This window comes from Limanda limanda, chromosome 8 (genome assembly GCF_963576545.1).
Source record: "Limanda limanda chromosome 8, fLimLim1.1, whole genome shotgun sequence".
Classification (NCBI taxonomy): domain Eukaryota; kingdom Metazoa; phylum Chordata; class Actinopteri; order Pleuronectiformes; family Pleuronectidae; genus Limanda; species Limanda limanda.
In genome coordinates, this window is record NC_083643.1 from 28,287,742 (window position 1) to 28,300,101 (window position 12,360).

At 38.4% G+C, this 12,360-nt stretch overlaps 1 protein-coding gene across 1 annotated transcript; it reads right to left on the reverse strand.

Annotated features, from left to right (window-relative positions):
* Nucleotides 1-1,554: 1,554 nt before the first annotated feature.
* On the reverse strand, nt 1,555-11,561 carry LOC133009287 (mixed lineage kinase domain-like protein). The gene is made up of 11 exons (XM_061076748.1): nt 11,506-11,561; nt 9,702-10,155; nt 9,255-9,332; nt 8,671-8,848; nt 7,655-7,755; nt 7,436-7,571; nt 6,484-6,568; nt 6,229-6,374; nt 4,391-4,440; nt 3,200-3,340; nt 1,555-2,984 (listed from the first exon to the last, which is right to left on the reverse strand). The coding sequence occupies exons 2-11, from the start codon at nt 10,147-10,149 to the stop codon at nt 2,935-2,937; spliced, it is 1,413 nt and encodes a 470-aa protein (XP_060932731.1). The 5' UTR covers nt 10,150-10,155; nt 11,506-11,561; the 3' UTR covers nt 1,555-2,934.
* Nucleotides 11,562-12,360: the final 799 nt, after the last annotated feature.

Here is a 12,360-nt window from a genome sequence, read left to right on the forward strand (position 1 = left end):
GCTGAGGGAGTAGGGCGTTCATCCTCCAACTACATGGTCGGCGGTCCGATACCAGTCTTCATCATCTGCATGCCGAAGTGTCCTTGGGCTAAATACTGGACCCCAAATTGCCCCTCTCATATAAACATGAATGTTTGTGTGAATAGCGAAATAACTGTACTGTACAGCGTTTCGAGTGGTCATCAAGACGCGAAAATGATTCTATATATATATATATATATAGACATACACATATTGTCTGTCACCCTCCAGTCCAGATGTAAGAGATGGTCCAAGAGATAAGATAAAACTAGAACCTTTTACATCCCACAATGGGGAAATTTGCAATGAAAAGAGGGCAGTCAAAAATGTACATAAGTAAGTAGAAGTAAATAAGGATGCAATACTTACAATTGTGGGGAAATGTTTAAAATAACGATAAAAAATTATAATTTTTAATAAAGACTAATATAGACCTGTGCTTGCAGCGACTTTGTGCAACCCTTGTGAAAGTTGCCGCCAAAGTGACCTCTTCTTCAGTTGTAATAAAACAACATAAAAAGCCTCCATACTGCTTGTGTAGTGTCATCCAAGTGTCCCCAAACCCCGACACTGAGTCCAATACGAATGTTGGGGCTTGGGGACGCTTGGATGACACTACAAAAGCATTATGGAGGCCTTTTATGTTGTTTTATGTTGTTTTATTATGCAGAAAGAACTTTTAGTAGATTGCGCCTTAATTCAGCACAAAACATATAAATTATCAACTCAAGTATCAGGATGATGAGTCAGATTGAAAACATCTCTGTAGAAACAGCCACACGAGGGTCAATAGAAGAGTCTTGACCAGATGTCTAAAACATAAACTTTTCCCAGGAAATGTTTTCTGTGTTTCAACTGTGGGTTAGTTCTGGACCCCAACTGTGGTCAGCCTGCCCTAGTGGTTTTAAGGGCTGAAACGCCCAATGACACTAAGGTACACAACTGATGATATGTCCTGTAATGGAATTTACTTAATAACCACATACTTTACTTAAATATTCCTAGTTTATGATTACAGCAGACATTCCATCTAATGTACAGCTCGACATAAACTTTATGGTGCACCCGTTGTCTATTCATGTCTTGCAGAAGTTGATCCTGAGGTCACTAGAATTCTATAGTGACTTTTTGCAGCACTCTGGTTGAACTGTGTTTATCCTTCGTTCGAAGAACTCAGCTGACTGACACTATTTCCTCTCCAACACATTTAGGATGCAGCCTATAAGTCACACCTTTACAGACTATATGTTCCAAACACAGAACAAAACATGACCCCATAACATCAAAGAAGTGCAGACCTCCAAACACAAGGGGTATTCACCATTTTGCCCTACGTTCTAAAACTGTATGTCCCTTCAGAACAGACACACACCAATGGTGAGGATGGAGTTGTGAACTGGTCATCACAACCTGTTTCCTCTCTATTCCTCAACGGAGGATGGAAGCATTATTAAAGAAAAGAAGAGCATATATAATATGTATACGTTACAATCCAGTTTTTGTCGTGGAGGAAGGGAAGCAACACAGTGCAGATGTTGTCAGCAAAGCAGCCTTTTATTGTTAAAGTGGACATTTGCATTAACAACAGTGAACAGTGAACAAAAGTGCTACTATTGATTGTTGTCTATGTCACCGGCACCGCTTACTGTGAAGTGTAAGAATAGTAAAAAGAATTAAGTAATTGATTAATTTATATAAGCCTTAATTACTCTTGTTATTATCTTCTTCTATGTTGTGGCTGACTTAAAGTCTGATGTCAGAATAGTGCTCTGTCTCATTAAAGATCTGATGTTCTCTGTTTGCATTCATTTTGTAATTTACTGCCCACCTGTGGCAGCAGGAGGTTATTGTCCCTGGAAGCTAGTTTTGACTTATCAGACCAGTGGCCTTTATATACAGTAGAGCAGCCGTTTCCCAAACTTAAGAATGTCGTGGACCAATCTGAAAACTGAAACATTTGTGCTGCCCACCCACACCTTAAATCACAACTATATGATCCACACAGGACTATAATCATCTATTACCATACATGTAATTCATTTTATAGCAAAAATAATTGCATATGAACGCAGGCATATGCAGTGCAAATCCAATAACATCCATTTTGAAGCATAACAATTTGCAAAGCAACCAATGTAAAAAAACATGAAGTGCAAATAGTGGATTGTTAAAAATATATTCTTTCTCTTTGTATAACAGAGCACAACAACAATATCAGGGAGAAGAAAAACACATTTGAGGCGTAGCCAAATATACTGAAGGCGTTTAAGTGTATTGTGTATTCATCATTAAACCAAAATACTGAAAAATCAATTGAGTTATTGAGTTCATTTTGGATTGACCCAATGCACAAGATTTGAATTAGAATTGAGAATATCTGTTATTCTATTTGGGAAGAATATTTAAAGCAAAATGTCTGACAAATCCTTTGTTTTAAATAGTGACTTGTCGGAGATCAGCCACCACTGAGCATCACTCAATCAACAAGGTATGTGTGTGTCCTGTATCTTTGTGAGGACCATTTCAAGCATAGACCCAACAGAGTGACGACATTTTTGGAAAGTGAGGACATTTTGACCAGTCCTCACTTTTTCAAAGGACTGTTTGAGGGTTAAGATTTGGTTTTAGGGTTAGGCATTTAGTTTGGATTGTTAAGGGGAGGGTAAGGGGCCAGGGAAGTGTGTTTGTGCGAGAGGCATATGAGAGGGGGATGCAATCTTTCAAAACTTATATATAGTTATATCCTATTACCCCGATCCACCAACCCCCTGTTAAGTCAGCCCCTGGTCACAGTAACTTGTAGCTTTAAGTTCCTTGTAAACCTTTTGGTGATTTATCTTTAAGTTTTTCGCATATTACATTGACTTAACACTTGTTTCTGATAGGCCAGAGATGCTGATGATGATGAGAGTTTTATTCCGCCTCCATCTGTGTCAACAAGCTCCGCAGCTTGTCCAGCATCACTGTAGAAGAAAAACATCACCACAGTGTTATTGTTATGTTTTAGATGCTTTCTTACAGTGTAAACAGTTTTTTACGAGGGTTTTAAATTATGTTACTTTCATCCCCACAAACACCAAATGTCTCAAATCATTAACCAACAGCTACTTCACTCCTATCTAAATACCTGCCAACTTCATGACGGCAAAACACGAGGTGAGGACAGTGACTTATTTACCTCCTGCAGATGGTCTCTGGAAGCTATCATAGTCCCGGCAGGCGTTGATCAGATCTGCCAGTTTCTCAGGGCAGTCGTCAGAAAGAGGTTCTTTAACTTTGTCTTCGTTCACTTTCTGATAGATTTCAGCATCTGAACACCCTGGAACAGGCAATAACACAAGTGAGTGTGTGAGTGAGCGAGCCATTGATTGACTGAGTGAGCAGCTTTTAAAATCTTTTTACACAAACAGCTACCATCTTGTCATCAAGAAGTGAAACTCTTTTCTTTTGGATACTCTCAGCTCTGGCGTCAGGTGCTTGTAAGGCACAGCCTGCTTGCTAAGAACCAAATGCACAATGTACAACTAAAACTACTTAATGGTGCATTGGGATTTTATATATGAGCTTTGATTAAGATATCAAATTCATGTTTGGTATAAGAAAATAAACGCACAGTACAATCTTCAGTTTCACGTACCCATACAGATTCCTAGGTTATAGGTATACATGTACTAGGTTATTATCTAGCCCTGTTTATTTAGTAGAGTTCAAGCTCTATCGGTTTACTCTGTTTTCTCTATTGATTTTTTTTGTCGGCTGCAAACAGGCTAGACATAAATGACCCACAATGCATTTATTCTCTTTATGCGACAAGCAGTCACTCTTTAGCCCTGCTTGTACCACTGTAATTGCTGCAGTTACTGTTACAACGTAGCAATGTTAACTCGCCTGACAAAAGCAGCCCTGTGCTTCCATTTTGGATCCTTTCTTCCTCTGTCCAATGCATTTTGGTAAATTATCTGCTTTCTGTGGGTTTTGGTTCAACTCATATCTCTCTGATGGTTTCAATTGTAGATGTCAAATCAAATACCTAAATAATTGATAAAGATCCCTCAACGTTCATTAGCACTACTGCTATTTACTCATAAATTATATCTATTTCCAAATCAACGCTTTAACAACCATTTCCAGCAGGCTGGACTATCAAACAGAATACAATATCTTAAAAAACTTGACACTGTCAATCTTAACAGGAAACAAGTTGCTGGTAGATAATTGTAAGCTATTGTAATAAACACAGTGATAAAGGAATCAAACTTATTCAACTTTAAGCGGCTGACTTTCTTAACTAAAAGAAGTGAATATCTGAGTTGCGAAACTACATTTAGGGTTAGAGTGGGATATCAATGGCTCGTCCATACATACACACCGTCAAAAGGTTTCTTACGAGTTGCAATTTCCCACAGGACGATACCAAAGCTGAAAGACAACATTCTCCATTAGTTGAATTGTTTATCAATGGTTCATTGAGAGTATGAGGCACGGGTAATACTGAGCAGCTGCCTGTATGAACACAATCAGTAGCACCTCCTTGATTAACAGTTTATAAATCATCTTAAACTAAGACTTAACATAATCTATAAATCTGAAGACAGTTTGGGTTGCAAGGTTTATCCTCTGGCAGGACAACTTTCCTTTTTTAAACCTTTGATTTATTTGACCATAAATCCTTCTGGAAAACACCTGTGGAGTATGAGGACCAAAGCTGCTTTAGGAGCAGAAACTTATTGAATAGTTAGATAACTGGAGACTTTGAATGATGTAATAAAAAAGTCCCTACACTACTTGTCCGTACCGAGTGACAAGGTTTTGGGAAGACTGGTTAGGGCTAGCTGTTTAGCAAGCTAGCTTCAATAGCAAATAAATTGTTGAAGCAGTGCAAAATAACACTAACATTACTTTGCACCACTTTGAACTGTAAATCTGTTATTGCTAGTATTATCTAGCTCTAGCAAACATACTAACATGTAGAATCTTTCATTACTTTTTGCTAATAAAAACGACTGAATGCAAGAAAGTTACAATCCTGAATTTAGGATGTATTAACATATTGAACTGTTAGTAAAGGATTGATCACAGGGTAAATATCAATGAGCATTTATTTACACACAAGCCATGTTCAGATTGGATATGCTTGTAGATTTAACAATGCTGTTGAAGAAAATGTTGCCTCATAATGTGTTGAATTGTTTGTTAAATATGTAGGGTGAATTCGGGTGATCTGGGAAATTTGGTTCAATTTTGTCTTCTGTGACTTATTCCGAAATCTGTTTTACACAAACTTTAATATTCATTTAAAACGATAACAATAACAGATTATTTATTCAGTAATTTGCTTTCTATTCAGGGAACAAACAGTTGAGAGACCATCAGCATTGATCAGCCGATGGTCTACTCCACATGTTTCGTAACAACAATGGCTGCAGCCTGCCGACCACACAGAAACTCTTCTTTTGGATCATCTTTTTCCCAGAGAGTTAACTTATTATGTGCTGGTTGGCTAGCCAGACAATCAGTTTAAAAAGATAGGGACCGCCTGCATTTACCACTATCTCCTGTCTGACAAGTGAAGACCAATTGCTACTCCCTTTAGTTTATCTTTATCTACTTCAGGAAGTCACTTAATGTATATTTCCCCCATTGTGAGAACTTCAATGTCCCAGAATAACCAAAGCATACTGTCCCACATTATCAATCATGAGTGATAAAGTGAGACAGCTTACAAATCTTTTGAAAAAAAAATACTTAAACACACATTTTCTACCACTCAGTTCATATTTAGTTGTTGAATACATCACAAACATAATTTGATAACATTTAGGAACATTATTTTATTTATAAAGGATTTATATACTTAACACTAATTTTGTCAGAATCCTGACATTGACAACCTCATTCAATTCTGAGGGAGAGCTTCTGAGTGACACTCGCCCCGCCCATCTCTGTGACATCAACCTCATGAAGTCATGTGATTTTAGTCACAAGATATCCATGCTAACCTAGAGTAAAAGTCCTATTGATTAGATGTTGTTCGAACAGGAAATAAACAGACTGAAGTTTAGATGTCCCATATTACCTGAATTCACCCCTATGATAAAACAGAAAATATTTGTACCACCCTCGGATATCCCTCTGTCACCACTGTAATAAAGCCTATATGCTGAAAGTGGAACGTAGCGGTTGCTTAATCAGTGGGTGGTTTCTGACCTGTACATCTCACACTCTTTGTTGTAGTGGTTGATGTTTTCGAGTGTCTGAGGAGAGGAGTAACACAGGGACCCGATCTCGCTCTTATTCGGCTTTGTTTGCTTTCTCAGTGACGTCTCTGTTTGTGCCAGTTCAAAACCTGCCAGCTGAAAAACAATCAAATAAAATATCAAGATATTATTTACTGGCCTCAACACCTCAACTGCCACAATTCAGATGGATTGAAGCCAACCCGGCATACTCTGCTTTCACTACCTTGACCCTGTAGCCTTCAGCCACCAGGAACTTGCTGCTGTTGATGCATCCATGAACCTTACTTTTTTCTTCAGTTTGGTGCAATCTTAAAAGAGAAAGAAATACTCAAATAATTGTATCACAATAATGAACTTATTAACTGTAACTAAGTGCTTTTTAATTAACACTAAATAAAATTATGGAAGGTTGTATTTGTTTTCTAAGTCCACAAATAATTCTCACCAACTCTGCAGCTCTGTCTGGTGCATCTAACCTCATTGTTTTGGTTGAATGGCACATATATTCAGTTTAGCAGCTGTTTAGGCTGACTGCTCAGTCAGCCAATTTACAATGATCTATTTTAATATCAAACAATGTTTTCATGGTTTCTCCGTTTGACCATTTGTCCAAAAACACGCTATAAAATGTTGGTGTGACTAGCACCTCCATGTGGCCTTTTAAAGATCCCTTTACATTGGGATAATATTAGGATTAGCACCAAAACTAGTCAAATTCTTCAAATTACCTTTTTTAATTATAATGTCTAATTATTATTTAAGACAATACAATCATTTTAATTTAGACAAATCAAATTCATGAGTGAATCACTGAGCAGAAATCCTTATGTCACTATGAAATAATGTGATAAAGTACAAACTGTACCATTATTTGTCAGTGATTCAATCACTGAATTAGAGAAAATTAATTTCCAAGATCATTTTCCTTTTTCACAATATTAATCAATATCATGTTGGAAGATTAAATACACCTTGACAGATGATCTTAACCTAATGCCAATTTTAAAGACCACATATTCAGAACCCAAAAAAATTGCTTTTTACTCTGTAAACTCACCTGCTCAAGTAAATATCCCCTCCCCACCCCGCTTATTTCTCTGTTCAATATGTCCTTGCACACCTTGCACATTCAAATTTTTCAGTAAATAAAACACAAAAGGAAAACATTAACTGACCGGTAGAGTCCTTGTGCTGCGTCCAGACACATCCCAACCTTTCTGGTCCAGGACAGTTCAGAGTCAGAATCCAGAACCTGTCGGAGACTCCCCTTCTCACAGTACTCCATGATAATCAGGAACTGAGTGCTGGGTCCTAGGCGAACATACAGATTGTTTCAATTCTAAAGGTTTAATTTGAATGGATAGTCTGGGATTTTCATCCTCACTCCTACTCACCCTCCTCACCCTGGACACAGATGCCAAACATTCGCAGGATGTTGGGCGACTCAAAACGTCTCATGGTTTCAACTTCCTTATCGAAAACAGACCGTACCTGACTACATTTTAGAGAAAATGTTTAGATTGATACAATACAACAGGCTATGGTAAAATGACTCATGGAGGACTGCGTTTTCTTGCCAATCGACCATCATTAACTCTAGCTAATTTCATTAACTAATTTCAAATTAACTTCCAGTCAGTTGCATCCACAGATACAGTGTCATTTGTATAAAAATCCTTCTTATTCCAACAGCGATGTCGCAAAACAGAATAAAAGTAAGCAAAAGAAGGAATTTTGCACTGAAAAGACTGTAACATTGGAGTCTACTGCCACTTCATACAAGATTCAAATAAACTCTGAGGAACATTTTTGTAGATGTTGATCCCCATACCTTACATTGTTAATGCATGAAGTAGGGATTGCTAAATGCCCAATATAGAAGAAATGATTACCTGACACATAATACAGACTAATTGTCAACCTATACCCTTTAATATCCTCTGACTCATGGTCATCAATAGACTGGTGTTAATCACCCACTGATTTCATCTACCTGAAGTGCTGAAATTATATCTCTCCAGGACTGTGTTGTTTCGGGGGACAGTAGTCGTGTAACTATATCATTTTTCAAGTACATTAGTTCAACAAAAAAATGTTTATTAGATGGGGAAGAAATTTGAGAGCTTATCATTTTTTGCAGTGTGCAACACGTTCATAATTAGACCCACCAACAACCAAAAACCCTGGTGAGGAGTGAACCCTCTTGCAGTTTGCATTTAATTGATTTATGAAAATGTTGATTATATCAGTTTAAACCTGCAGCCTCAAGGACTGTAGAAAACAACTTCATACTTTAAATTGGCCAAACTCATAATAGTTTAAAATAAAATTACACCGGTAGTGTTGTCTGGTCAGTAAGAACTACTTTCTTGTCTTTTCATTCAGTATCCTTCTGCAGTGGAGCACTGACCTTGGACTGGCTTTCACAGGGTCCGTATATCTCTTGATGGCCACTGTGAATCCATTGTACTTTCCTTTGTAGAGCTCTGAGGTCGATGTCCTCATTAAGGTCTTTTTGGGAAACTCGTACTCCAGTTCTGCTGGTTTGATCATTCGGATATCCACATTGGTCATGCTGGGCTTATTCACTGTGAAAATGAAAAATTCAATTCAAAATCATTTTTTCTGTATAGCACTCAAATCATAACACACATCATCGAGAGAGAGACCAGAAACATTTGAGTCTGTCATCTATCATCCTGGTAACAGCTGTGTCACATCTCAAAAGGTCCATTAGACCTGTGAAGTCAGATTGCTGTCATCATAAACAAGTATTGAACATAACACTGACATATCATCACCAACTTAGCAAAAAGCTGCTTATCTCCACATCCAGCCATTCAAGAACTACACAACAACGAATTTGGAGTGGCGTTTGTGTCTACGTCTAAGTTAAACATTTGGATAGTGAGCCCATGAGTGTTAGGGGTCGATGCATGTAGCACTATTTGCAATAATATACTAATCTAGAAGCTTGTGATCTGGTGTACTCACATAGCTCAAAAATCTTTCCCACATCTTTTCGTAAGGCTTCCATTTTGTCTTCATGGCTCTTCATGTGCTCCAGGAGCACTGAGGAAGAAATGACAGTGATAACACAAGGGCAACGAGACCTTCAATATCATTAAACCATCTTCTCTATAGTATAAAAATGTGTATTTAGAAAGTCAAAGCAAATTATCAATACTTCCAGCCTTAATAAGTATTCAAATAAGACAAGTCTGATTTTCCAAAACATTTTCTGGCTTGGTCAATGTGCAACACCAACAGAATACTGTCATGAGGGCATTTCGTTGAGGACATAGGGGAATTATTAAGCCTAGACAGGTCATCAAGCGTAATTTTGCAAAATCAAATTTTAGCCTAAGCAGACACATATTGAAGTTTGATTTTAAGCTAAATCTAAGCTACGAAAGCTAAGTCAAAATCAGGTTCCCTCACATTTCTCGAGCTCTGCATCGTCCTCCTTCCCATCGACCTCATCTGCTTTCACTCTGGAGTTTAGTTCAAACACGCGGTACAGCGCGTTCCCCTGCTCCAGCTGCAGAGCGCCAGACAGCACCTGGAAGGCATCATTTAGGCGTTCATTCACACTGTCGAATTCGTCTCCGTGGCTGTTCGATTTCAGGATGCGCTTCATCATGTTGGCCGATGTGTACTTCTCGATGAGCTCCTGTGCTGATCGCAGAGTGATGGTGAGTTCCTCGAGGGCTTTTACCACATCATCAGAGGCTTGAACCGTGTGCCTCTTTTTAATGGAGTTCACCAGCTCCATCAGGGCTTTGACTCGGTCATACACACGGTGGGAGCGTTTCTTGTTGGCCTTCACTTTCTCCACCAGGGTGTAGATCTCTGAGGCAATGGACACGATGGGATCTATAATGTCCATAACTAGCTAGAGAGATAGTGAGAGGAAGTTACATTATCCCAATGACAAAAAATAAATCAGAGATGCATGCATATTAACATATAACTAGTAAGAGTTAGTGATCTTCAGTTTCCCCGAACTGATGCAACCTGAAGCAAAGTGAGTTCATTTTCAATTCCCCAAGCAAGCCTGATTTAAAAAAACTTCTCTGCTGCTGCGGCTTGTTGCCAGAAGTAGATAGTGATGATGTTCACTTGTCAAGAACTTCTTTGTTTTTACATTACAAGAGGTTACAATTCTCCCTCTGAGCAACACTACCTCGTCAAACCAGGCCAACTGGATTAGGACCAGTTGATTAGAATTAATGAAGATGTTAAACTTGCAATGTTCGACTGGTAAGGGAAACTGAGAAGGGCTGTGGTTACTATAGAAAAAATGGATTAATCTGCCACGGAAAATAGTTCCCAACAAAGAACATTTAAGTGATGATTTAAAAAAAACTACAGCAACCACATGTTAAAGCAAATTACCGATTCTTTTCTGTTAAATAATACTATAAATTGTGTCCATTGGTTTTACTTCCGTAGGAACCAATGGGCTTGGAGCTTACAGTCACAAATGAAGTATGGGAAGTCAAAAGTTGAGATACAGCCTACCGCTTTTTGGGTTTTGGTCTATTTATGGCATTCGCTGATGGAATAAAATGTCAGGAACTGAAACTTTACTGACGTAACTGAGTGATGATTTCCTTTTTTTTCAGACAGATTTAATTCTGCAGGTCTCTGGACATACAGTCTTAACATTAACAACGTACCACCGCATCATATACTATATATCAAAAACATGTGGGTCCAACAAGCCTACCAATTTATTCATATTTAGGATCTATCTACAGCTCTGTGCAAACATTCCTGTACCTATCCGATTGTTGTTGCCATTCCGCCTCTATTCAAGTGCACCAACCGTGCAAGATCCACACCAAGTGCTCCAGGTACTCTCCAAAACAGTGATTTATAATTCTTCTGTATTTCTAATTAAAGCAATTGTTTGTATTAGAGTTCTTATGTGTCTACAAATCCTGATCTTCTTTAACTGTGTGTAGAAGACTTGTTCAGCAAGTAAATACTTGTCTTTGTTTAATTTGTACATTTCGTTTTTCTTCTGTGCCTCAGCCTGTTAAACCGGTTAACTCCACCTTAAACTGCACTCAGACAGAATTCATATCTTTCTTTCTCTTCCCCTGGGGATAATAAATCATCCTGGTGTCAGTTTTCACCAGGTTTTTTCGCCCAATGCGTCTTCAGCAAAAACTTCTTAAAGAGTAAACCGCCATAGGGAGCTGTCAGCAGGGACAACCAAAACAAAAAGATGACTTACCTGTGAGTAGAAGTCAATGGAAGCTGCCTGTCTCAACCCACGTAAAGTGTCTTTTGTTTGAGTGCTGGGCGAAAATGAAACTGTCTCTGCAGACTTCGAGTCCTCCCTTTGCTGCTCACAACTTCCTCTTCCTCTTTGACAGTTATAGTCCTTCCCCCCTGTGGGCTTTGCTCATGCACCTCTGCTCTGAAACACCCTGGATTTATTTACCTGATTGTTGAAGCAGAAGCATTACTCACTGCAAGGTGACGGAGGTGAAGAGCAGATCAGGTCTGGATGCTTTGTGACTTGCTGTCACGTCATATCAGTGATATATGTCCATCAACCTTGTCAGAGTGGCCACCCTATTTTTGAGATTGTGAATCTGGATACCGAATCCAGGTGATACCCACAACTGTTATTATAAAAACAATTGAATGGAGCAACATTTCATTGTTGGCTTAAAGTTAAAGCTGCAGGAAGTGCACAAGTCTGAGGGAGCAGTTAAACAGAAGATATTACCGCACCGAAAAGTGTGAGGCAAAGACAACTCAAACTGTTCAATAAGATATGCTAGGAAGACAATATCTGTTTGGATGCAACAAGTAGCATCTTATGGCTGAGGGACAAACATTACTTTCTATATCAACATTTCTGACATAGATTTGGCATAAATTTCACACTTTCCTTTCATTTACTTGAGTACATTTTGTTTTTCAATGACCAAACAAAATTCCACGTTGTCCTAAATCTCACAAAATTCTGCATCAGAGAGAGGAGGAAACATTTTGGTGACGAAATAATTTGTCCATGCTCAAAAGACAACTGATCATCATCTCAGTCAAAAATGAAATCATTTTTTTTCATTTGCAGCAC

Coding starts and splice junctions, on each gene's coding strand:
- LOC133009287 (XM_061076748.1), bottom strand. CDS start 10,149: ATGGACATTATAGATCCCATCGTGTCCATTGCCTCAGAGATCTACACC. Junction 7,756..8,670: donor CCTGTGAAAGCCAGTCCAAG/GTCAGTGCTCCA, acceptor TCTAAAATGTAG/TCAGGTACGGTCTGTTTTCG. Junction 7,572..7,654: donor CTGTGTCCAGGGTGAGGAGG/GTGAGTAGGAGT, acceptor ATGTTCGCCTAG/GACCCAGCACTCAGTTCCTG.